A 27,552-nucleotide genomic window follows, 5' to 3' on the forward strand; every position below is an offset into this window, starting at 1 on the left:
CTCTGGCGTGCACCCACCAAACGAAATATCAAGATGATGCGAGATGACATCGGGACGCACGCCCAATGTCATCACACGTCATTTTACGCGTCGGCGTGTCAGGTCCGCCCCCGCACGCCGAAGGCAAAATTCTGCCCAATAAGTTTATCTCTCATTCTTCTAATCTCTAATGGTTATAGGCCCAACCTGTCCTCATAAGATAACACCTTCATCCCAAGAATCAGTTGAGTAAACCTTCTCTGAACTGCTTTTAATCCTTTCTCAAATAAGGAAACCAAAACTGTACATAGTATTCCAGATATGATCTCACCAATGCCTTGTACAACTGTAGCAAAACTTTCCTTCTTTTATATTCTATTCCCCTTGCAATAAATAACAATGTTTCATTTGCCTTCCTAATTACTTGCTGTACCTGTATACTAATGTTTCGTGATTCATGTAGCCAGACACTCAGATGCCTCAGGACTGCAGAGTTTTGCTATCTTTCTCCATTTAAACGATATATTACTTTACCATTATTTCTGCCAAAATGGACTAGTTCACATCTTCACACATTGTACTCCATCTGCCAATTTTTTGCCCACTCACTTAACCTGTCTAAATCCCTTTGTAAACTCTTTGTGCCTTCCTCACAATTTACTTTTCTATTTATCTTTGTCAGTAAATTTAGCAGCCATTCAGTCTCTTCATCCAAGTCATTATATTTGAAGCCCCAGCACTGATTCCTGTGGCACTCCACTGGTTACAGCTTGCCAAACCGAAAATAACCCATGTTCCCTTCTCTCTGCTTCCTGTTTGCAGTGAAGCGGTGGCGAGAGATTTAAATTCAATGGGTTTGGAAGAGGGGTGGGTGACTGACAAGAGGAGATGGTGAAGGGTGATCAGCACTGTGATGACCCCAAGTAAACTGGCACAAGCCAAAAGAAGATTTGTTGATTTAGTTCTTACCTTTGTAAAAATTATCTGTTTGATTCTTGGAGATCCATTGTCCAGCGGCTGCAACTGGTCAAATTGGAATCATTAGAAAATTAACATCATGATTAAAAAATACCCAAATTGATCTATAACACCTATGAGATTAAATGTTAAGCTTCACTTTGGTTGCTGTCAACTTTGAGTGCCTGTTAATGTGTTATTGTGCAGCTACCTGTTACAACACAGTAGAGACCTTCCCTGTGGAAGCGTAAGGTTGGGTTTACTGCATTAACCAGTACGAGCAGATCTCCTTCCAGTTCAGCTGATCTTCTAAATCTTCTGTTGTCATTTTTAATATGAATAATAAGATACTCTATAATCTGAAAAGAAAACATACTACTGTATCCAACTGATATTATGAATCATTTTTAATATTATGACTAATAATAAAGACTGGCTAGTGCTGAATGCTTTATGTTCAATACGTGTAACTTTAATTCTTATCTAGTCTTGGCCAAACAATGCGGTTTTTTTAAAATGCCACTACTGATGGGGAAGACTGGCAGGAGAGAGTAATATTATAGATATAATTTCTCCTTCTCTTTAGCCTGGTCCAGATAGCATCATACTATCTTGCTTGGAGTTCCCTCCAAGGTACCTCACCATTCACTGTCAACTGCACGAAAAGTCAAGTCAAGCAGAATGGAACCCGCTCTGGCAGCTTCCCCAACTCAATGGTTTTAAGGAAGGGTGTGTTCTGGCATAGACCCTTTTCTCTACTTTTTTCAGTGCGATGCTTCGAGGGGAACGAGCAGGCTTGACAGGGGGCTAAACATCCGCTTCTGAACAGACTGCAGACTGTTCAACCTGAAACAACCACTGGCACAGACCAAAACCACAGAAGAGCTCATGGTCGAGCTTCTGTTTGCTGACAATTGCACCCTTCTGCCACACTCCCAGTTCAGCTTGGCTCAGTTGGTGCCACTCTTGCTTCTGGGTCAATAGGTTTTAGTCCATTATAACTCCACGGGCTGTGATTTCCCTTAGGTGCTTCCACAATGGGACTATTCTTCTGTGTGTAAACCTACACAAGAAGCACTGCCAGGCTATTCAGCCGCAATGACCTCACAACCTCACACAAACTCCTTGGGCTTGGAATCAGTACACAGAGTCCATGGACGGGAACCTTGACACGTCTCCCCCACCTTAGGCAAATAAAATCCAATTATAAAACACCGAATCCCCTCTGCTAGCTCCGCACAAATGGAATACAAGCTTGGGATCTTCCTGGCAGCATGACTCAGCCATTTATTGGATAAACTCGCTGAGCCTCAGCAAGAGCTGGTTGCAACAGTCCAAACCCTTTAATAAAACTGCACCCAATATATCCTGTTGAGTTTTAGCATATACCTCCTTACTGATAACAATGGGGAAATGTGCAAGTAAGGTGGCCACCATTTCCCCAACTCAGAAAAAAAGCAGACTGGGAATATAAAGGCTGTGGGCATGTTCATTTTCGTTTGAAAGACCATATATATTATGCCTGCAAATTTAGCATTCAGCTCATGCCCTTGACAGCTTTTTTTCTTTCTGTAATTCAAAATACGTAAACATCCAAAATTATCTGATGGCTATCCCTACAACTTCAGGCATTTTCTTCTGGTGTTGTTTTGTTTTCTTTCTCAGTTGGCAGTGGAACAGAGCACGCTTGCACTCTGCTTCCATTACCTGACGGACTGCTGGCTCCATTTCATTTAATGGTTGGGTCGGAGTGGGGGGGGGGGGGTAACGTTTCTTTCTTAAGAAAACCGCGTGAGCTCAACTGAAATTCCCTTTTTAAAAAAAAAACGAACTCTCGCGCGTGCGAGCTGTTTCCCGCCCAAAACAAAAGGCGCTCAGTGCGCCTGCGCGGCTCACAGCCTTTCCTCCCGCTGGCTCTCTACCTTTGCCAATATTTCCCATGCGCATGCGCCAGTCTTCTACACATACACACCCCCTTGCCAATATCTCTTGTGCGCATGCGCCTGCTCTTCAATTCACTTTGCCAATATTTCTCGTGCGCATGCACTGATCCTCCAGCCTTTCCCCTTGCCAATAACAACTTCTACGCATGCGCTGTTCCTCCACTTCCCCCCCCTTGGCCAGCATCTTTTGTGCGCATGCGCTGGACGAACACAACTGCAAGGCTGGTGAGGGGAGACAGGTAAGTCTTTCAAAAATAGCATGAAGTTTATTCTTAGAATGTGGATGATGATTGATAAGGCTATTCTTGGATGACTCATCCCTGCTAGGAAGCCCCACTGTGTTTGACGGTACTCCAAACAATGTACCTGTTAGCTGTGGTTCAGTTGCCAACTCTCCAGGATTGGCCTGGAGTCTCCAGGAGTTGAAGATTGCTGTGTGTGCAACTCTGGAGAAAAGTCATCAGGACATTAGAATAGATTATTTCCAGCTTCCTCTTAAATGTAGTTACATTATTCACCTCAATCACTCCCTGTGGTAGTGAGTTCCACATTCCCCTCACTCTCTCGGCAAAGAAGTTTCTCCTGAATTCCTGATTGGGTTTATTAGTGACCATCTTATAATGATGGCCTCTAGTCCTGCTCTTCCCCACACGAAGAAATATTCTCTCTATATCCACTCTTTCAGAACCTTTCAGAATTTTAAAGACCTCTATCAGGTCACCTCTCAGCCTTTTTTCAAAAGAAAGGGGATTGAGCTTGAGAATCCTTTCCTGATATGTGTTCCCCCGGCATTCCTGGTGATGTCTAACCCTAACATTCATCCCAACAGGAGCTGTAATAAAAATAGGATGCGCTGGAAAAACTGAGCAGGCCTGGAAGCATCTGTGGAGAGAGAAACAGAGTTAACCTTTCTAGGCCAATATGACTTCTTCAGAACTGTAATATTCTAATCCTAACAGTAACCCTATCCCTAAATCATGCATTCATATACTGCCATGGTACATCTCTGAATCATCTCCAGTAAGTTAGTGCCTTGTTATGCAGGCAATCACAGCGACTGTATTGTACACAGGCAGATTAAGCAAACAGCAGCGAGGAGTTAATTTTTCTGGTGACGTTAGCTGAGGGGGAAATGTTCATCTGAACACTCATTTTTTGTCATTTTCTTTGAACATTTCTCTTCACTAGATCTAAAATTATTGAAATGGTGGGGACAAAAGGCTGTTTGGTTGACAGTCAAACATCATCCAATTGGATAATGAGTCTTTTTGCTTTTCCAGTTGGCGTAGGAAAGCAGTACGTCACAAGGAATGAATGTGTTGACCGACTAATGGCTGCAGCAAGTCATGATGAAACCTCCAGGAATATATTTAATCACAGTTGGCAACCCTAGTTGGTAGCAATGCTGTCTCTGAGTCACAAGCTTCCTGGTTAAAGTCCCACTCCAGGGCTTGCGTGCAAAAATAAAAAAAAAAAGCTGACAGTTCAGTACTGAGGGAGTGCTGCACTGTTGGAGGTGCTGTCTTTTGGATGAGTTGTCAAACTGAGGCTCTGCTTGCTTGGGTGAATGTAAAATGTCCCATGGCCACAATAGGAAGAAGAGTGGGGGGAGTTAACCCCAGAGGTCCTTTCCAATATTTATTACAGGAAAGTTACAGTACATAAGGAGGCCATTCAGCCTGTTGTGTCTGTGCTGGCTCTCTGAAGAACCAATTCAACTAGTACCACTCCGCTGCCGCCTTGTAGCCCTCTGCATTTTTTTCTTTTCAGACAATAATCCAATTCCCTTTTGAATGCCTCGATTGAATTTTCCTCTACCACACTCTCAGGACGCGCATTCCAGATCCCAACCACTCACTGCGTGAAAAAGATTTTCCTCCTGTCACCATTGCTTCTTTTACCAATTACCTTAAATCTGTCCATTTGTTCTGGATCCTTCAGCGTTGCCCTATCTAGTCTGTCCAAGACCCCTCATGATTTTGAATACTTCTGTCAAACCTCCTCTTAACCTTTTTTTCAAGGAAAACTGTCCCAACTTCTCCAATCTAACTACAGAACTGAAGTGCCCCATCCCTGGAACCATTCTCATGAATCTTTTCTGCTCTGCCTCTAATGCCTTCACATCATTCTGAAAGTGTGGTGCCCAGAACTGGACCAGTGTTCTATACAAGTTCAGCGTAACTTCCCTGCTTCTGTTCTCTGTGCTCCTATTAATAAAGCCTAGGATGCTGTATGCTTTATTAACTGCTCTCTCAACCTGTCCTGCCACCTTCAATTACTTCTGCATGTATATACTCAGATCCCTCTGGTCCTACAGCCCCTCTAGAATCGTACCCTTTATATTGTCTATCTGCGTTCTTCCTGACAAAATGAATCACCATTAGAAAAACATTACCTAGTCATTATCACATTGCTGATTGTGGGAGCTTGCTGTGCACATATTGACTGTGGCATTTCCTACATTACGACAGGGCCTACATTTCAGAAAGCACTTAATTGGCTGTAAAGTGCTTTGAGATGTCTGATGGTTTGGATAAATACAAGTCTTTCTTTCTTTAATGGTTTTGGGTTCGAAATGTCAGGCTGTTGATACAGTGGTGACAAAGGAATGGAGATAAATGCTCAAAAGTCACAAGGGATGCATTTGTGCATCCTATAGGTTATGTAGAATTATAGAATGATACAGTACAGAAGGAGACCATTTGACCCATCATGCCTATGCTGGCCCTTTGAAAGCTATCCAATTGGTTCTGTTCTCCCCTTTCTTTATAACCCTACACATTTTTCCTTTTCAAGTATTTTCCAACTTCCTGTTGAAAGATAGTCTTCAGTTTGCCCTTTTATGCAGTGCTTTCCAGATTACAACAACTTGCTGTGTTTAAAAAAAAATCTTATTTTCCCCGTTGCTCATTTGCCAATTATCAAATTACAATGTGGAACAGTCCAGTTGCAGCTAATCCTCCCCAGAAGTGGTCCTGATGTTATGTGCCTGTGCCTTATTCCCAAATCACTTTATCCCCTTTCTTTAACCACCTACATAAATATTTTTAAATGGTTTCTGCCTCAATAATTATCTTTCTCTGTCTCTCTCTTGTTAATGGACAATGATAATGGTCAGTGGTGAGCTGGAGAACAGACGATCTTTGATATAAATGGTAAGACATATTAACAAACAGATGCATGTAACACTAATTTTCTTTGGTTGCTGCTGGAATGCTGTTGTATGTCAGTGTGTGAGGGAGTGTATGAGTAACGCTGGAAGTGAGAAATGGAACATGCTGGTATGAATTTTGAGAGGTTGGGGGAAAGAGTTGTTGTTGAAACCTGTTGCTTCATTTATTTATTCTTTCATAGGATGTGAGTGTCACTGACAAGGCCAGCATTTGTTTACCATCCTTAATTGCTCTTGAACTGAGTGATTTACTAAGCCATTTCAGAGAGCAGTTAACCACATTGCTGTGCATCTGGAGTCACATGTAGGCCATGCAGTCCAGGTAATGATGGCAGATTGCCTTCCCTAAAGGGCATTAGTGAACCAGATGGGTTTTTATGACAATCGATGATAGTTTCATGGTCATCGTTACTGAGGCTAGCTTTGTATTCCAGATTTATTTAATTGACCAGCTGTCATGGTGGGATTTGAACCCATGTCCCCAGAGCCTGGGTCTCTGGATTACTAGTCCAGTTTAAATTGTTGTTCTCTTAATTGTCCCCTAATTGTTGTTCTCCCACTCTTTAGTACCTCCATGCCCAGAATCTCCAAAGCTCTCCTTCAATAAGGAGTAATGATTGCAGCTTTTGTAACTGTTTTCCTATCAGCAAGTGTTACCTCCTGTTATTTGCAGTCTTCTCCTGCAAGCACGTCTGAAAGGTACATATAGTCACTTGGTAGTACGGAACTTGAATATTGCTGAAAAGGCAGACATGTTGACAAAATTTTTAAATTGGGGGAACTATAGGCTCGCCAAGCTTTCCGTTGCTTTCTCCATGGCAACGTCTCAGCCAATCAAAGCCAGCTTGCCAACCAATCAGCGCCCTTTTCTATTGTAGTATAAATTGTTGTGATCATTTGAAATTTTGCATTCTTGTATTTGTCCTGATAAGGGCAAGATGAAAAGCTTCAGCACATGTTGCTCTTTTCAGCAATGTTAAAGATACAAATGTTGGAAAGATATATATGCAGTATAATGTGTGCCACCAAGTTATGTGGGAGTGGTAATGCTACTGGATTAGTAATCCTGAGGCCCAGGCTAATGCTCTGGGGACACATGTTCAAATCCCACAACTGCTGGCGGAATTTATTCAATTCATAAATTCTGGAATATAAAGCTAGCCTCAGTAAGGGTGAGCATGAAACCATTATTGATTGTTGTAAAAACCCATCTGGTTCACTTAATGCCCTTTAGAGAAGGAAATCTGTCATCCTTACCCGTCTGGCCTACATGTGACACCAGACCCATAGCAATGTGGTTGACTCTTAGCTGCCCTCTGAAGTGGCCTCACAAGCCACTAAGTTCAAAGGCAATTAGGGATGGGCAACAGACACTGGCCTTGCCAGCAACGCCCACAACCCATGAAAGAAAAAAGGAAGTGCCCAGGCCTAGTAAACGTAATAGCATTGAGGGAGCTTCTGGTCTCAGTACATGATAGTGCCCAGTGTAAACACAACTGAGATGATTTCATGATACAGAGGTTCTGTTTCAACAACGGAATGCTTTGGAATATATGTGATACACTGTGTGCACTGGATTTTTCCTCACTGATAGAATAACAAATTTACTTTGAATTGAAATATGTAAAATATTTTAAAAGTATGGTGTACATCATCACACTTGTTCAAATCACCAATTCCTCCTCACCTGCTCCTATGTGAAGGTCATGGCTGAAACAGCATTTATTCTTCTTGTTACCTCCATGCAGCTGTGCAGTGCAATTTGTCGCAGGGTGCCTCTTCCTTTGAACAGAGCCCCTTTTCACTGCAGGACCTCCTACAGCACCGCTGTAATTGAATGGGACCATTCTGCCTTCATCCATTTTTGATTAATTTTCAGCAGTGCGGCTTTAAGTAGCAAATTCAAGAACAGCTGAAATGAATAATCCCCTCTCCTCCACCCAACCCCCCACCCCCCCACCCCAATCTCTGCTCTGCCCATGAAGTGACAGGAGTGCTGAAAACAAAATTGTAATTGCATGGGCCTCTTGTCCCATATGTACCACCTGAGACACAGTGATCCTGACACTGTAGTACTTGGGCTACATTTTAAGCCCGCAGTCGGCTAAGTTGTTTCCTTCCTTAAATATTATTACAGAAGACCTGTGGTACCTCTGTCACGTAAGTTGAATTATTTTATACTTTACATACAGTTGCCGTCTGGAAGATGTAATTTTGTGGATAATATCCTATTTGGTGACATAACTGGAGAGCACTAGGTATAGTGCACCATTGCAGCTCATTATGGTCAGTGGGTGCACATGGTTCTACCCTGTTAGGAGACATGGACTGATCCGAACAGTGATTATCATTGACACTGCTTTATGCTTGACCTGTTGGAAGATACGACTGAGCAGTGGAGGGAACAGTCCACCTATGCCAGTTTTACTTGTCCTGGTGACAGCCAGGCTGACAACAAGTATTGAACAGTTATTAAGTGGGAGGGGTAACCTTTTAGGTGGATTTGTACCTGGTTTCCAGTTTAATGAATACCAATCTTTCTGCCACCAACTTAGCTCACCCTGCTCTCAAATACCAAGTTATTTGACGTTCTGGGTGAACAATTATACAATTTGCAGGATACATGATTCCGAAGGGACACATACATAAGCCATGCTGCATCAGATTTTTACAGATCATTATCTATTAACCAGTGTTCATTGTTATATTTGATATTTTAACAGAATATACAGCAAATTGCCGTCTAATTAACACTGTCCTGACGTTACTGATATTTAGAGATGCCTGCTTCCAAGCAAGAAATTCTTGCCACCATTGACTTTAGTGAACATGTTCTACGTTTTGCCTTATACCATTTCGATATTCATATGATTGGCCTAGACAGATGGAATGGGAATATGTTTTACTGAAGTGCTGTCACAGTCCTGCATGAAGTCTGATGTTTTTGAGATGTGGTAGTACATTCCAGTGTAGGACTGGGCAGAGCCGAAAGTGTATCTCCTGGGCTGCAAGCTTGTAGGAGTGCTCCCTTCCTGGGATATGCTGCTGTTGTAGATACTGTAGTATGGCTCTATCCTGGTGTTGATTGGGGTGGAGGCACTCTGTGCTTTTTGCTGATGTTCAACAGACGTGAAGATATCTTTTGAATTGCTTGGCCCGCAGGCCTGGTCTACGAGTTTTTTCTGTGACTTGGGGGAGAGGATGTAGGCCGAATTGGTATCGTGGTGAGAAGACTTGTTCCTGTTCACGACCAGGCTGCCATCCCCGACTGCTTTCAACCTCGTTTTTTGCTTACAGCACAGCAGGAGGGCCACCAGCTGCATGCACCAAGCCACCTTCTTGCGGAGGCCAGAGTTATTGCGGGAATAGATAAATGGATTGAGGCCGGACCTGAAGAACACCAAGGTTAATCCACACAGCTCGAACTGATAGATGATAAAACTGCTCTCGGAGGTTAAGACATCGTGCACCAGAGCTACACCCAGCGGCAGGCAGCAGACCACCGAGAGCAGTATCATAACGCAGGTCACGACTGCTTTGGAGTCCTTCACAGCTGAAAGGTTCACAGTCTGTTCCAGCTTCTTGTTGGAAGAGGTAGCATTTTTGCTTTCGCTGTGTGTATATAGGTGTGTCTGCACACGGGGTTGTTTGTTGCGCTCCTGCTTTCTGTACAAAGAGGGCCCTGATCCATCTGGAGGGACAAAGCAGTTAGGCTTTTTGGGGTCAACCACTGTAATGACGGGGCAACGCCGTACCTGTGCATTCTTGTGCAGAGTCTGAGCAATCAGGGCGTAGGAAATTGCAACGATGCCCACACAGAGGGTGAAGTCCACTACGTATGTATATAAAATGGCCTTGCCATCTTCATTGATGAGCCCAAGCAGCGGGACACAGATCTTGGAGCTGTGGTACTTTGTCATAGCCGACAATGTGGCCAGGGTGAAGCTGATGATCCACAGGACGATAGTGAGCAGGAGTGTACAGACAAAGGAGGAGGAGTGGTTCGATTGCTGCCCAAGCACCATCCGCAGACGATGGACAGCAATCACAGCTACCGTTTTCAAAGACATTATGACAAACCCTGTGCTGGTGAGGTGGAATGCGAAACAGAAGGTGTCTGACATGCTATCCTGGTTATCGAAAAACATCACAAAACCAAACATGGGGGCGGCGATGAGGCAGATGAAGAGGTCACAGAAAGACAGGTTGAGGATCATGAAATCGAAATGCGTCCTAAATTTCCTGAAAGCTGGATTGAAGAAGGAGGAAAAGACAATTAGATTTCCATAGGATCCCAGACAGAAGACCAGCATGAGCAGCAAGATGCAGGTGGCCAGCGTAACCTTGTGGATTGCCGCTTGGACTTCTGTCTGGTTCTTGCCTGGTGAGCAGTTCGTGAGCACAGGGAAAATACATTCTGGAGTTGTGTTCATACTGGAGAGGAGTTTTTCTTTTACAAAAGATGGCTGGATATCCATTGATGTAGATAGCTTACTTGTAATGGTAACGGTTTCTGAAAGTGTTTTGATGGATTTATTATGGCACCTGAAATTAGAAAGGTGAATAACGCAGTTTACATTATGTGGATAGAGGATACCTTAAAGCTACAAATTTTGATGTAAATAATAGTGCCTTGAAATACATTTTTTGTATAAATATATTTTTGCACCTTACAGCATAAATTTACTTCCCCTCTCCCAAATGCTATGTGCTGTTCTTATACTGAGGTGATAGTGCAACATGTTCTGGGAGCTCTCCTACTGCTGCTCAATGAACAATTACTGGGTGTCAAACCAAGGCAGGACAAGGTGATGCAGCCTGTATCCTTTTCTGTAAAGAAGCAGTATGCCCCTGCTTGACATCTATGGCACCTCAGCTGTTTTAAGGGGTAGGAGCTCACTTTAATATAAGGTTATCTGGCATAGTAAGGGTTAATGTGGGACTGGGAAACAGTACCACCCACATTGTGATGTAAAGAAACACATGACCCAAGACTAGCATGTGGACTGGACAGAATCCTATGTAGAAGCAAGCATGAAGTTAACTCATAGCTTGGGATCTACCCTATATATATGTACTTGGTTATGTGTTATCAATAAACACTTAATGTCCAACCATACAAGACTCAGAAACTCTTCATGAAACCTACTGAACATACAACATACGATACTCACTACACAGTGAATCGTAGGCAATAGCCCAAGTCTGTTAAGGTGTAGTGTGTGCGCAATGGAATGTTCCAAATCTTGGGCACCTAAGGGCTGATTTTCCATGGCTGGGTGCTTGAAGTGAAAAACTAGTGTTTTATCCACTGCACCACCCATCCCTCCAGTCATTGGGGAGCTCCGCCTGTCAAATGCACATATCAGGAAATCATATGCACATTGCCCATGACTTCCTGATCATTCAGTTAGTCAACAAGATTTTCGTTAGAAGCACATAGAAAATCAGCACCCCACTGTTGGGATTAAACACTGTCCCTATGTTGCTTTTTGACATTTTCCCACAGCAGTTAATCCATGGCCAACATTCTGAATTAGGTCTGAGTGGGACTGCTAAATAGAATCATAGAACGATACAGCATGGAAGGAGATGATTCGGCCCATCAAGCCTGTGTCAGGTCTGAGTTGGAACTAAATTGCTGCATTGGAAACAATCATAAAATGTTGGTTACCCTATTCACAACACATTTCTCCCCCACAGACCACTCTCTTTTAAATATATCTGTTAACCTATTTATGCCATCATGTTGTTAAGATCAGAAGAAATAGGAGCAGGGGTGGGCCATTTGGCCCATTGAGCTTGCTCTGCCATTCAATAAGATCATGGTGATCTGATGGTGGCCTTAACGCCACTTTCCAGCCTGTCCTCCTCAACTCTTGACTCCCTTGTCCTTCAAAAATCTGTCTAGCTCAGTCTTGAATATATTCAATGACCCAGCCTCCACTGCTATCTGTGGAAGAGAATTCCACAGACTAATGGCCCTCTGAGAGAAGAAATTCCTCGTCAACTCCGTATTAAATGGGAGACTCCTTATCTTCAAACTATGCCCCTAGTTCTCGATTCCCCCACAAGCCAAAACATAAGATCCTCTCAGCAACTACCCTGTCCAGCCCCTCAGAATTTTATATGTTCTCCAGTGAGTTTAGATCCAACCTGCTCAACCTTTCCTCATTAGACAACCCCACGAACACCCGTAGTAGTTAACATATTGGCACACTTGATTATTAGTGGAAGCAATGAAGATTTTGTCAGTTTCATATTGAAAATGCTCTTTAGGTAGAAGCTTTGAAATCTATTTTGAAGAATTGCCTTTATTGTTTTGAATACTTTAACGCACAGATTTAATCAGGAAACAAAGAACAAAGTTATGTCCATATTCAATACTAACTATATAAAGTAAAATTAGAATGCTAATTAGGACTGCAAATCAATTTTTCATTCAGTGTTAATTAATTAAAGAATTGTAATCTTGCATTTTATAGTTTGTATTTTCATTTGTTCAACTGAATTTTTCAGGAATTAATTTAGCTTATTTCTTGATGAACATTCTGACTCTCTTCATACTTTCTGACCAGTATTGTTTCTGTGTGAATGCATAAGGTGCTGGTATTTGTTCCAGGCCCATGTGAGAGTCTTCTTGATGTCTGCTCAAGTCAGTTTAAAGTAAAGGGGTTAATATATTTGCACTAAAAGAGCAAACAGAAGAATTTAGTATGACTGTGCTAAGTCTTTACATTGATACATTTCTGCTCAGAAAATAAACACTTGTGCATCTTGTCATTTTTACCCCAAAATGTAATTTGACAGTGAACTTAGGAGCAGGAGTAGGCCATTCAGCCCCTCAAGTCTGCTCTGCCATTCAATAAGATCATGGCTGATCTGGTTGTGGTCTCAATCCCACTTTCCTGTCTGCCCCCCATAACTCTTGACTCCCTTTTTTTTTAAATCAAAGATTTGTCTAACTCTGCCTTCAGTAAATTCAATGTTCCAGCCTCCACTGCTTTCTGGGGAAGAGAATTCCACAGACTGACTTTGAGAGAAAACATTTCTCCTCATCTCTGTCTTAAACGGCAGATCTCTTATTCTTAACTGTGTCCCCTGGTTCTAGTCTCTCCCACAAGTGGAAGAAACATCCACCTGGTATCTGCCCAATCAAATCCCCTCAGGATCTTGTATGTTTCAATAACATCATTTCTCATTCTTCTAAATTCCTATGGGTATAGGCCCAGCGATGAGGTAAGGCTGCAACTGCGTCTGTTATTCCTTTGGCCTCTTGTGCATCCCTGATATCCTTCACCCATCCTTCAGTTGTCTAGGCCCTAAGTTCTGGGATTCTATGCCTAAAGCTCTCCACCCCTTTCTCTTTTATGACACACCTTAAAGCCTACCTTTTTGACCAAACTTTTGGTCACCTGTCCTAATATCTCCTTATGCGGTTCAGTGTTGAATTTTATCTGATAACCCTTCCATGAAGTGCGTTGGTACACTTTACTACGTTAGATACAGTCTATCAATACAAGCTTCCATTGTTGGTTCTAACAGAAGATTGTCATAACTTTAAATTAAAAACAGCTTTGTTTTTCATCTACCCACTGCCAAATGTTGTGCAGCTAGTCATGAATAAGTCCTTAGAAACTGCGCTATCGCCAAGCAACGTGCTGAGGACAGAAAATCGTAGCTCACCAATAAAATCAATCCCCGCAGTAAAAACCATGACAACTAATCTATAAATAAAAATGATGGCTCTAGATATTGCTGCACATCATATCACCTATACTGGCAGTTACCCTGTCTTTAGTTTTATGCATTTTTTTTTAACAAAAACCATTTCAATTAGTTTTGTTTCTGTTCCCATCCAGCAGCTCCCTGCACCCCTTAGCCTTGTCACTGAAGAATTGAGTGGAAGTTTGCTCTCGGGTCCCTGCCGGGGGTTTTATTTTAAATTTGAAAATGCTGCAGATATGAAATCAAAATGGAAATTGCAGGGCTGTCATCACTTTAAAAGAGAAAGATAGGGTTAATATTTTTGGTGTACAAAATCCTGTCAGCAAGTATATGTCTGAAATGTTAACTTTATTTTAAGATGCTGGCCAACCTGCTATGCATTTTCAGAATTATCTATTTTAATTTTTGCTCTGAATCCCTGACTGTGCATGACCATTCCTAGGATGATTGGCTTTTCATTCTACTTTCCCTGTGCTCTCCAGAGCCTCTGCTCAAAGTGGCATGGGTGAGAGCAAAGATTTACTATGTTGTTAATTGATAGTGCAAATTGGAATTCCTCTGTAACTTGATGCACATTCATTTCTATAAGATCCTAACGAAAGTGAGTAATTTCTCTTTATCTTGATATCCTGTTTTCCATCATGTTGAAGATACAAAATGGGAGCAGACCATTAGACAAAAACTGCATTGATGTTTGTTTCCCAGACGAATGGCTGTCCTTTGTGCTTACCCAGATTCCATATCCTTTTCTGTGGAGAGAAAGACAGAGTTAATATTTCAAATCCGTATGACTCTTCTTCAGAGTCATATGGACTCGAAATGTTAACTCTCTCTTTCTCTCCATAGATGCTGTCAGACCTGCTGAGTTTTACCAACATTTTTGTTTTTTTTTCAGAATTCCAGCATCCACAGTATTTTGCCTTTATCCCATATCCCTTTGCCTGCCTTTCTTACAAGTGTGTATCAAACCTATTTATTTCATCACTAAATCTGGTAGCAACTTCACAATCCTCTTTTTTAAAAAGTTTATTGAAAATATTTCTCCTGCATTCTGTTCTCAAACTTGCATTTAGCTTATATTGATGCCCGCTAGTCAAATATATTTGTTAGGAGAGATGTAGAGGTAAATTTGCTAACTGATAATTGGCGTTGTGAACTCACTTAAAAGAGTATGGAGTAGCTACAGCATCTCGATTATAATGAAAATTTGTCTTCTGAAAGCCCATGTGGCTGGTGACACTGTATGGCTGTGAAAGCTGGACCATCAAGAAGAGTGACAAAGCTCGAATAAGAAATGAAAGGACTCAGGCAGATATGAAGTGTATAATTTGGTATCTAGATGGCAAGGACATTTTACTGAGAAAGTATTCATTGCACAGGAAGGTAATGTATGTTACATTAATTTGGTGCTATACATCGCATTCAGTATTCATTAGGTTAATAAGGTAAAGCAACTAACTGTAGAATATCCCCAGTGTCCTGTTATGTGTTTACACTTGAATGAAACTTTTAGAACAGTTATTAATGTAAATTAAGATTTGTAGCTGAACAAATAATAATTGTAGTATTAAAGCTGTTAGTATGAGCAGTATTCCTTGTGGACAGTATCTCATTCTGAATTAATTTAACTGTACAAAGTTACCACAGTGGTGCCACAGTCACTGAACGATAGATTTTCTTTGGTTGCTTACACAAAAGCAATGTTGTCCTCACAAAAATACATTAAATATATATTCAGGCCTTTACTCATCTCACAGTTTGCTCCTACACCACAAGTCCTCCACAAAGTCCTACTCTTCTTGTAAGATTTCAGCAAGTTCATCCAGGCTCAATATTTGGTATTTTTAAAGGTTGAGTAAACTAATCTCAGTTAGGGCAGCATTTGGGGCATTGCACCTTGTCTCAGTGCCCTTGGCTTAGTGTAGACACAGTCTGCTAAAATTCTCACTCCCAATTGCTATCATCTATGCTGTAAGTGTACTCAAATCAAGTAATACTCTAATGTCTTGCCAGCTGGGTAGCTCACCTACCTTCTCTCTCAAGACTCAAGTGGATAATAGGGACCAGTTGAACAAGGTACCAGAGATTCCCACCACCCATGGAGTCATATCCTAAAAAGGAGTGAAAATGAGTGTAGCATTTCCTCTTTCAACTGAAGAGTCAATAAGCCCTAGGCATGAGTATTCAAACAGATATATGTGATTATGTTGTGCTGACTGGGCAAATGGAATTTTGTCATTTATTGCAAGGGGAATAGAATAGAATATAAAAGTATGGATAGTTTGCTACAGTTGTATAGGGTATTGGTGAGACCACATCGTGAGTACTGTGTGCAGCTTTGGTCTCATTATTTAAGAAAGGATTTAAATGTATTAGAGGCAGTTCAAAGAAGGTTCACTCGATTGATACCTGGGATGGTGGGGGAGGGGTTATCTTTGAAGAAAGGTTGGACAGGCTGGGCCTGTATCCAATGGAGTTTCGAAGAATGAGAGGTGATCTTATTGAAACATATAAGATCCTGAGGGGACTTGACAGGGTGGATGCTAAAAGGATGTTTTTCCTTATGGGAAAGACTAGAACCATGGGACACAGTTTAGAAGTCAGGGGTCGCCCACTTAAGACAGAGATGAGGAGAATTTTTTTCTCTCAGAGGGTTATGAGTCTTTGGAACTCCCTTCCGCAGAGAGGGGTGGATGGAGGCAGGGTGATTGAATATTTTTAAGACAGTGTTAGATAAACTGTTGACTAACAAGGAAGTCAAAGGGTATCGGGGGGTAGGCAGGAACATGGAGTTGAGGCTACAATCAGATGAGCCATGATCTTATTAAATAGCAGAGCAGGCTTGTTGGGGCCGAATGGCCTACTCCTGCTCCTGATTAATATGTTTGTGTGTTCTTAGCACTTCAGCTCAATTCCTTATTTAAGGTGATTTTGAAATTTCATTTGCAGCAGGAAATTATTATTAAACATTTTTAATGATGAGGCAAATCAGAATTGATTGTGGATTCCATTAAGTGTATCTTAAGCAGGATTTGACCAGAGCCACTAAAAAAATGATTGTTTTTATCATCTTATTTATTAGTATCACACCACCTTGGTAAGAAATTATGTCTTCCCACCACCCAAGAAAAAATGATCTCTGCTACCCAACTCAACATTGTTGCTGCTCTTGGATGCTGCCTATTCAACTGCAATTATTATTTTTAAATTAAAAAAAATAATGCTGCCTATTCTACTGCAATCGATATGCCAGATCAGGAGAGTGTAATACCATCTGTCGGGACAGCAGCAGCATTAAATGGGAGCCAGGAACAGTGCTGAAGAGTAACTCCCCTATAAAGGAGAAAGGCAAGGGAGTTGGGACTAAAGTACTGGTGAAATGAGGAAGGAGATGAAAGAAGGGCTACTGGAATAGACAGGAAAAGGAACTACAGCCATTCCATTAATTGGGATGGGATGGGAGATTAACAACCTTGTAACCATTTTGTATTCAATGAAACAATCAGATTTAGCGGCAGAGGGGGCTAGTATATAACAAAGGGAAATGCAGGAAAGTCCCTGAAAGTTTAACCATTGTTTTCCCCAGTTTTCCAGTTGTCCTGGTATTACCTTGTCAGGCCAAATTTTGTGATTAGTCCAATTGTCTTGTCTTGTTTTCCATCCTTCCTTGTTCTGAGGGTTGGCCGCACTATGAACAATCTTTCTCCACTGATTTCTATTCTCCACTGCCCTCACTGCCAGTCCACAGACCAATCAAATTTGCCAACTGGAAATGGGGTGGAATGCAGACCTCATCCACTTGATGCCATAAATGCAGACCAAACTGCAGTTTCTGGGATCAGCATCTTTTTAATATTTAAGATGAGCTCCAGGTGTGAGGAATGCAACTGATTGAGAGCTTAGCAGTGGGAGTCAGGAAATAACATTATACTGTAGGATTTAATGACCTTTAACAGGTTAAAAGGCTAAGCATTATCATCAGCATTGGTTTTCAAGCATCGAAGGACGTTCTTAGACAAAGAATATTTATGACATCTGCGAGGGCAGAGATGTTACTGCATAGAAAAGCAGTGACATCTCTATTTCAATGTGAGAGATTGCAGAGTTCAATGGTACGGAGGGATCTGTGTCCTGGTACGTGAATCACAAAAAGTTAGTATACAGGTACAGCAAATTATTAGGAAAAATGGAATAATGGTGTTTATTGCAAAGGGAATGGAATATAAAAGTAGGGAAGTTTTACTGCAGCAACACAGGGTCTTGGTGAGACCACATCTGAAGTACAGCGTACAGTTTTGGTGGCCTTATTTTAACAAGGATGTAATTGCATTAGAAGTAGTTCAGAGAAGCTTCGGTCAACTTATCCTGGGGATGAAGGGCTTATCCTATGAAGAAAAGTAAACAGGTTGGACCCATTCCCACTGGAGTTTAGAAGAATGAAAGGTGATCTTATTGAAACATATAAGATCCTGAGGGGATTTGATAGGGTAGATCTGAGAGGATGTTTCCTATTGTGGGAGAGCCTAGAAGCAGGGGACACTATTTAAGAATAAGAGATTAAGACGGAAATTAGGAAAAAGAAATTCTGAGGGGCATTAGTGTGTGGAATTCTCTTCCGCAGAAAGCAGTGGAGACTGGGTCATTGAACTTATTCAAGGCTGAGTCAAATTGATTTTTGATAGACAAGGGAGTCAAAGATTATGGGAGGCAGACAAGAAAGTGGAGTTGAGACCACAAACAGATCAGCCATGATCTTATCAAATGGCCTACTCCTGCTCCTAATTCCTATGTTCCTATGTCAGATAGATCCATGGAAGTGGCCTCTGCAGGAGATAAACAGGCACAGGTTTACCAAGGAGAGCTGCGTGGGGGACACTGGAAATGGATGGCTAAGGTAGTAGTTGTCAATTCTGGAAAAAAAGCCTCCTAACCTTATTGGGTCAGCCAAGGTAAGAGCAGTTGGCCACACCTTTCTAGAGTGTAATATATTAAACTACCCATCGTTGTCCAAGTTAGAACGTGACGTCTTTTATTTTCACAGCCGTCACTGCAAGGCTTCCTTCATGCACATCTTTAATTGCTGTCAACTCAATAAAAAAAAGCTTGCATGTTAAGTAGCTGCCTACTGCTTGCATATGTTAGCCCATCCATAATTATCTGCGCATTGAGAAATAGATAAAACTGTGCATTGCTGACACAAGTTAATAGCCCTTTTCCCTTTTTCAGGGATAAAGAAGGTCCATTACCAGCGAGAGAGATTTATAATAGGTAGTAGATTCTCAAACTGTCAACCTTTTGCTCCCTATGAGAAAGGAACGCTCCAAATTCTGAGACTGGAGGAGGTTGAGGGTCTTGTAGATGGACAAATTGGCATATGAAGTTCTGGGCTCTTGATGTTCTTGTTCCTCTTCCTTCTCCTGCCATTAGCTGCATTAATTGTCAGTCCACCATATCATAAAATCCTCACTTCTGCTAAAAGTAGTGTGAGGTGCACACCTTCAAATGAGTGAGGAAACATTTTGAGCATGATTAACGATAATATATTTCAACCTGAATCTACTTTGTAACCTAATCTTAAAACAGAAAATCACTTTAGACCTCGACAGGGCTGCTGCTGGAAGCTGCACCTATGCCCATACTAAATATTGGTGCTTGGATCTATCAAATTATAGTGCAACATATCTGTCCTGACTAGCTGTTTCACCTTGAATATGCAGTAAGACTTGAAAAAGAGTTAGAAGACCTGTCTTGTAGTGTAGTCTTCATTCAATAAAGGGAGCTATATCATTCTGTGATGTTATTCTGTATGAAAGATCCCACCAGACCATCGCTTCAATCCTTTCCATGGGAAGGTGCTGTAAACATTTACATACTGCTGTGCTCTAAAAGGGTACATTTATTAATGTTGCTAGAAATGGGAGAGAGAAAAGCTTCAAAAAGATGTTTACATTGTCTCAACACATCTCCCGTAGTTTTTAAATATCCTCCTTGTACATTTCCCTCCCTATGTTCCTGTTGTGTACCGCAGGTTGACATACATATATATGCAGTTATGAATACGAGGAAAAATTTAATCTAAATGCTTCAGCAGCACATGTATTTAGTTTCAACAAAATTAGGCATAATAGCATCATCCACGATCAATTCAACATTGTACTGCATTGTAAGCCTGTAACATTTTTGTGACAACAGGACTAAAGGAAAATCATTCAGTAGGGCATTTACAACAAAGGTTTTTAAAAAATGAAGCACTACAGTTTTAGCATGGATGTATGTAAATTAAGGAAAAATATATACTATCGGTACTTCAATAGATGTTTGCAGTTCACTAGATTTTGCAATAACATGACAGCTTTTTAGCAACATGATCATTTATTCAGGAATGAGTTAAGTGCTTAATACATACCAGTCAGTTTGATTTTGATCATAGGGTCACATCTTGGCTGTGATGGATAGTGTGCTAAATCTCCGTGAGATGAGAGAAGCAATTTGGCATTCAGACTAGGTACTGCAGGTTTTGACATTGATGACCGAGGAGATCAGAAATTCTCAGGCTCGACAAAAACGTACCAAGTTGCATCAAATGATGGCTAGAAACCCATCCACCTTGCCAAAAAGAAAATGCAAAACCAAATACAGACCTGAGAAAAAAAAATCAATTAATCCACTCAATACACTGACATACATTGCAGTCTCATTGTTAAACAAGCTTTTTTTGTTTCATCTGCTGCAGCACTCTGGAGCAATCTCCTGTTTCTAAGGAGTGTTTCCATGGAAACTGCAAGTACGTACGAATTAGAAATGTGTTTTGCTTCCGAGCCATTGCCCTGATGTTTTTATAGGTAGGTCAGTCCAGATTGATAAATCTGTCCATAGACAGTTTACTTATGTGATAAATCCAATTAGATGTACATATGATTATCATTTGGGGCCCTTTATTAAATGAAATAATGTTTAACCCAACCTCTGACTCTGCATGAGTTATTTGCTCATTAATGTTTTGAGTCTACATGCTTTGCATAATCCCATATTTATGCGTGTACTCTAGGATTTTTGATTCTTTCATGGGATGTGAGCATCACTGGCAAGACCAGCATTTGTTGCCCATCTCTAATTGCCCTTGAGAAGGTGGTGGTGAGCCACCTTCTTGAAGTGCTGCAGTGCATTTGTTTCTTACAAAAGCATGTAGAACTTAAGGCTGGCGCGCTTAAGGTTTGAGATCTGTGCACTATTTATGCAAGGACCATGCACCATTCCATGCGATGTTTGGGAATGGAGCAATATGCAAGTACTGTGTTGCTGGAAGCAACCATATGACTCTGAGACTGCACTTGGAACTTGGTCAGGAAAGCTTAGCCAAACTCCTCACTATTACAAAGGTAAAATTTTGACACAGAGAAGGTAAGTCTTCAACAGTTCCACTGATCTGTACACTTCAAGGTTATCCTGGGATTTTCATTGGCCTAGCAGGTTTTCCTCCGTTGCATGAGCCCTGTGCCTGAAGGTAGGTCCTTGCTCATTATCTGCTGATGCTTCACCCTGAGCTGTCTTTCTTGGCAGTTTTTTTTGTCAGTGATGGTATGCCATTACTTTCCATTCTCAGGGTCAGGGTGAGGAGGAAGCATTATTGTAAATCACATGCTAGCCAACAGAGCTAAATTTGGGTTTTCTCACAAGTTTTGTTTGTGATGTGGGCAATATAGGGAATAAATGCTGAGATCTTCTTTGGAGTGTGGAGCTTTGGAAAAAACTTTAAGTACATTTTGAGTGGCCCTTAATGTAGCTTTAAAACAGTAGGACATGTGCTTGCAATTGCCAAAATCTTGAGCTCCCAATTGTGGTCTAGGTCGGAGTTTGATGGAAGGCTAGAAGCAGACTGGTTGGCAAAGTTTCTAACTGATAGCTGAAAAGGCATAAGAAGCATCCAAAACAAAAACAGAATTACCTGGAAAAACTCAGCAGGTCTGGCAGCATCGGTGGAGAAGAAAAAGTTGACGTTTCGAGTCCTCATGACCCTTCAACAGAAAAAGCATCCATCTGCTCATATGCAAAAATATTTAGAAATTGTTTGCAATACAAAGTATATGATCTGAACAAATGCAATGGAAGATGTATGGCAAAAGCCCACTCCAAGCAAAAATTGATACAACTTTAAAAGGTGTGTTTCTGGGTGAATTTTGCCAATGATTAACTATTTCTTTGCTAAACATCTTATGCAGAATGCTGTCAATGTGAAAGAAATTATACAGCAGTATTCTAATCAAGGGTGCATATGGTCATTTACAACAATTACCTAAACCACAGGGTTTGATTACAAATCTGGAATTGCTGTCTGAAATGTTACTTGACTTGCATGCTGCTTTGATTTTATGCTGAATTTTTGTTCTGCATATGGGACCTTCGATAAAGAAAATTAACGATTGTAACCTTTAATTATTCAAAACCATTCAGAAATAATTAAATCCCTAAATACCTTTATTTCCCAAATGAAATGTAAAGAGGTTGTGAGAGATAGGAGGTAGGTGCAAAGAAGAGAAAGAGATCAAAAGCTGTCTAATTCTAACAGGGAATAGTGAAGCAGAATTTGGCTGAACATCCATATGTAATAAGATTAAAAATACTACAATATCAAAATCTCAGCACTTAAGAAAAAATTTTAAAAACTGAAGATGAAAAACCATGAAAAAAGGTTCAATATCCTGTGATAGCCTGCTGATCAATGTACTTGCATGAAATTCCTTTGTGTATTTCACCCCAATTGTTAAAAATAATGCATTAAATGTTACACAAACTCATAAACAAGAGCAAATTAAAGCCCTAATGAATTATAAACAATCCAAATTTCTGTAATAAAATACATCTACCACAACGTAAAGCAGGCCGAAACCACACAATATAAGATGGTAGGAACTGAGTCTATCTTAATTGTTCTCTTGTTTGGTCATTTGCTTACTCTTTTTCTCTCTCTCTTGCTGACAGAAGGATTTTGTTCCTATCGGGATCCTGTAGAGATCTCAGCCAGAAGCAGTGGCTCAGCTATCAGGTTGCAGCACTCTCCAGCTTGCCGGCTTTAGAAATGAGTTCCTCCACAACAGGATTGAAATCCGTGGATTATGAGATCTTCGGGGAAGTGCAGGGTTGGTATATTGCAGGACAGGCCTCCTTTCCTGCAAATTCTTTTCAATTTTATTTCATCTAATTTTAATTCTCTGGCTTGACCAAGACGTTGTATGTGCTGAAAATAGCACAGCAAAACTGACTCGATCTGCAAAAAGCCAGCTGCCGTCAAAAGCAGCAAATGTCAAAGAGATGCTGATAATTTAGAAAATCAAACTGCTTTATGAATCTCTTACTTTTCACTGAGAGTGACTGATGACTTCTAACTTCTATAGTTAAAGATTGACAATTTGTGTGTGAAAATAAAGGTGCAATTGTTATTTGTATTTCAAAGATTTTTTTGTTATGCTGTGCTGTAATATTTAAATTCACTGCATGGAGTGTTCCCTCATTGATCATTTATTTTACCAAATAAGTTGTACTGAATGGTTAGAAATGATCCCTCAGACACTCTGATGACCTTGTGGATAAAGGGACCTGTATAGCATTAAACTGTTTTTTAAAAAATCATTCATGTGATATTGGCTTCGCTGGCTGGGCCAGCATTTATTGCCCATCCCTAGTTGTCCTTGAGAAGGTGGTGGTGAGCTGCCTTCTTGAACCGCTGCAGTCCATATGGTGTGGGTACTCCCACAGTGCTGTTAGGAAGGGAGTTCCAGGATTTTGACTAAGCGACAGTGAAGGAATGGCTATATATTTCCGAGTCAGGATGGTGAGTGACTTGGAGGGGAACTTCCAGGTGATGGTGTTCCCATCTATCTGCTGTCCTTGTCCTTCTAGATGTTAGTGATTGCGGGTTTGGAAGGTGCTGTTGAGGGAGCCTTAGTAAATTCCTGCAGTGCATCTTGTAGATGGTACACACTGCTGCTACTGTGCGTTGATGGTGGAGGGAGTGAATGTTTGTGGATGTGGTGCCAATCAAGCGGGCTGCTTTGTCCTGGATGCTGTCAAGTTTCTTGAGTGTTATAAGCTGCACTCATCCAGGCAAGTGGTGAGTATTCCATCACACTCATGACTTGTGCCTTGTAGATGGTGGACAGGCTTTGGGGAATCAGGAGGTGGGTTACTCATCGCACTATTCCTAGCCTCTGACCTGCACATGAAGCCTCAGTATTTATATGCCTAGTCCAGTTTAGTTTCTGGTCAATGGTATCTCCCAGGATGTTGATGGTGGGGGATTCAGTGATGGTAATGCCATTGAATATCAAGGAGCGGTGGTTGGATTCTCTCTTGTTGGAGATGGTCATTGCCTGACACTTGTGTGGTGCGAATGTTACTTGCCACTTTTCAGCCCAAGCCTGGATATTATCCAGTGCTGCATTTGGACATATCTGAGAAGTCGTGAATGGTGCTGAACATTGTGTAATCATCAGCGAACATCCCCACTTCTGACTTTATGATGGAAGGAAGGTCATTGATGAAGCAGCTGAAGATGGTTGGGCCAAGGACACTATCCTGAGAAACTCATGCAGTGGTGTCCTGGAGCTGAGTTGACTGACCCCCAACAACCGCAACCATCTTCCTTTAGGCTAGGTATGACTCCAACTAGTGGAGAGCTTTCCCCCTGATTCCCATTGACTCCAGTTTTGCTAGGTCTCCTTGATGCGACACTCTGTCAAATGCTGCCTTGATGTCAAGGGCAGTCACTCTCACCTCACCTCGGCAGTTCAGCTCTTTTGTCCATGTTCGAACCAAGGCTGTAATGAGGTCAGGAGGCAAGTGGTAGTGGCGGAACCCAAACTGGGCATCAGTGAGCAGGTTATTGCTAAGCAAGTGCCGCTTAACAGCACTGTTGATGACCCTTTCCATTAGTCTACTGATGATGGAGAATAGACTGATGGGGCGGTAATTAGCCGGGTTGGATTTGTCCTGCTTTTTGTGTACAGGACATACCTGGACAATTTTCCACATAGGTGGGTAGATGCCAGTGTTGTAGCTGAACTGGAACAGCTTGGCTAGGGGCGTGGCAAGTTCTGGAGCACAAGTCTTCAGTACTGTTGCTAAAATATTGTCAAGACCGTAGCCTGTGCGGTATCAAATGCCTTCAGCCGTGTCTTGATATCACGTGGAGTGAATTGAATTGGCTGAAGATTGGCATCTGTGATGCTGGCGACCTGCGGAGGAGGCCGAGAAGGATCATCCATTTGGCACTTCTGGCTGAAGATTGTAGCAAATGCTTCAGCCTTATCTTTAGTACTGATGTGCTGGGCTCCTCCATCATTGAGGATGGGGATATTTGTGTAGCCTCCTCCTCCAGTGAGTTGTTTAATTGTCCGCCACCAATCACAACTGGATGTGGCAGGACTGCAGAGTTTAGATCTGATCCGTTGGTTGTGGGATCGCTTAGCCCTGTCTATCACTTGCTGCTTATGCTGTTTGGCACACAAGTAATCCTGTGTTATAGCTTCATCAGGTTGACACCTCATTTTTACGTATGCCTGGTGCTGCTTCTGGCATGCCCTCTTGCACTTTTCATTGAACCAGGGTAGATCCATGGCTTGATGGTAACAGTAGAGTGGGGGATATCTTGGGCCATGAGGTTACAGATTGTGTTCGAGTACAATTCTGCAGCTACTGATGGTCCACAGCGCCTCAAGGATGCCCAGTCTTGAGTTGCTAGATCTGTTCAAAATCTATCCCATTTAGCAGTGGTAGTGCCACACAACATGATTGAGGGTATCTTCAATGTGAAGCTGGGACTTCGTCTCCACAATGACTGTGCGGTGGTCAGCCCTACTGATACTCTCATGGACTGATGTATCTGCGGTAGGTAGGTTGGTGAGGATGAGGTCAAGTATGCTTTTCCCTCTTGTTGGTTCCCTCACCACCTGCCGCAGACCCAGTCTAGCAGCTGTGTCCTTTAGGACTCAGCCAGCTTGGTCAGTAGTGGTGCTACCAAGCCACTCTTGGTGGTGGACATCGAAGTTCCCCATCCAGAGTACATTCTGCGCTCTTGCCACCCTCAGTGCTTCCTCCAAGTGGTGTTCAACATGGATGAACACTGATTCATCAGCTGAGGGAGGGCAGGACATCGTAATCAGCAGGAGGTTTTCTTGCCTATGTTTGACCTGATGCCATGAGACTTCATGGGGTCCAGAGTCGATATTGAAGACTCTCAAGGCAACTCCCTTCCGATTGTATACCACTGTGCTGCCACCTCTGTTGGGTCTGTCCTGCCAGTGGGACAGGGCATACCCAGGGATGGTGATGGTGGCGTCAGGGACATTATCTGTAAGGTATGATTCCGTGAGGATGACTATGTTAGGCTATTGCTTGACTAGTCTGTGAGACGGTTCTCCCAATTCTGGCACTAGGCCCCAGATGTTAGTAAGGAGGACTTGCAGGGTCGACAGGGCTGAGATTGCCGTTGTCGTTGCCGGTGCCTAGGTCAATGCTGGATGGTCCGTCCGTCCGGTTTCATTCCTTTTTTTTTTGTGACTTTATAGTGGTTTGTTACAACTGAGTGGCTTGCCAGGCCATTTCAGAGGGCATTTAAGAGTCAACCACATTGCTGTGGGTCTGGAGTCACGTGTAGGCCAGACCAAATAAGGTTGGCAGATTTCTTTCTCTAAAGGACATTCGTGAACCGGATGGGTTTTTACAACAATGATTGCATGGTCATCATTAGACTTTTAATTCCAGATCTTTATTGAATCAAATTCAAATAGAAGAAGGTTCTATATTTATCCAGTCTATGCTGAGTTTAGGGATGTAAGCTGGGGAAGCAATTAAGGTGCTGCAATTGGTCATAGTATCCATGGATTAGCAGGGAGGTAGAATCATCCACTATGGATTATGGGTAGGTGGGAGTGTGGAGTGAAGGGAGAAAATTAGTGTAGTTAATGTATGTGGTGGCATCGGGGTTAGTTTTCTTGGCTGGTATGCTCAATGAAATCGACTAGTGCAACAATTCTGTTGCATGCTTTCTAATTTTGGCCTCATACAAATTCATGGTCAGGCCAGGAATGGGTTTTGGGAACTCGTGTCCTAGGCAGGCAGGAGCTTCACTAGGATGGTCATGAGGGGGCGGAGAAGCGCGCCACTTCATTTTGTCTATGGTAAGTGTGCTGGATGCCATGTTCCCTGTATACCCAGGAAATCTTACAGAATGGAAGGCTTTAAAAGGCCCACTAGTGGTTCAGCCAAGTGTTCTTATGATAACTATCTCTGCTGCCTCCTAGGCCTCAGAATTCTTCCGTAAAGCCCTCTGCCTCCTTCAAACCCATACCTTTTGCTAAGCTTCAGTTACACCTCGTGCTATCGGCTTTGATTTGGGGCACAATTTTTGATTCCACCTTGTGCCTGTGAGCATTCTTCTATGTTAAAGCTGTTATAAGCACTTACCCTCTTGTGGCTCAGTGGGTAGCATCCTTGCCTCTGAACCAGAAACTCTGGATTCAAGTCCCACTCTAAGATAGCCAAGGAAGGTGCGTTGGCAAGCAGGTTGAGTATCAACTTGTCAATCCTTCTAACAAATGCCAATGGCTAGTGGTAAGAGTGGGAGAAATTCCTGATCAGTCATGTGATGAAAAGAAATTGGAATCTCTACCATCACTATCCGTTGCTTCAGACTACAACATACATGTAAAACATACGAATTAGGAGCAAGAGAAGGCCACTCAGCCCCTCGAGCCAGCTCTGTCATTCAGTAAGATC

General features: G+C 42.0%; 2 protein-coding genes across 5 annotated transcripts in view; one reads left to right on the top strand and one right to left on the bottom strand.

Moving 5' to 3' along the window:
- Positions 1-3,022: 3,022 nt before the first annotated feature.
- LOC121272944 (acylphosphatase-2-like) overlaps positions 3,023-27,552 on the top strand; it is a 55,213-nt gene continuing 30,683 nt past the window's right edge. The window contains exons 1-2 of one of the 4 annotated variants that reach the window (XM_041179840.1): positions 3,023-3,118; positions 22,759-22,916. In XM_041179840.1, the coding sequence (XP_041035774.1) occupies positions 3,075-3,118; positions 22,759-22,916 (202 nt within the window). In that variant the 5' untranslated portion in view covers positions 3,023-3,074. Of the gene's footprint in view, positions 3,119-6,004; positions 6,035-18,709; positions 18,729-22,758; positions 22,917-27,552 lie in introns of those variants that run through there. The other 3 variants (XM_041179841.1, XM_041179842.1, XM_041179843.1) reach the window with 3 other exon arrangements.
- LOC121272949 (probable G-protein coupled receptor 75) lies at positions 8,919-10,529 on the bottom strand. The gene has a single exon (XM_041179849.1). It carries the CDS (start codon positions 10,527-10,529, stop codon positions 8,928-8,930), a length of 1,602 nt encoding a protein of 533 aa, XP_041035783.1. The 3' UTR covers positions 8,919-8,927.

The sequence above is a fragment of the Carcharodon carcharias genome, chromosome 37 (genome assembly GCF_017639515.1).
Source record: "Carcharodon carcharias isolate sCarCar2 chromosome 37, sCarCar2.pri, whole genome shotgun sequence".
NCBI classification, from domain to species: Eukaryota; Metazoa; Chordata; class Chondrichthyes; order Lamniformes; family Lamnidae; genus Carcharodon; species Carcharodon carcharias.

Bases quoted from the DNA above. Each gene is read 5' to 3' on its own strand.
- LOC121272949 (XM_041179849.1), bottom strand. From the start codon at position 10,529: ATGGATATCCAGCCATCTTTTGTAAAAGAAAAACTCCTCTCCAGTATG.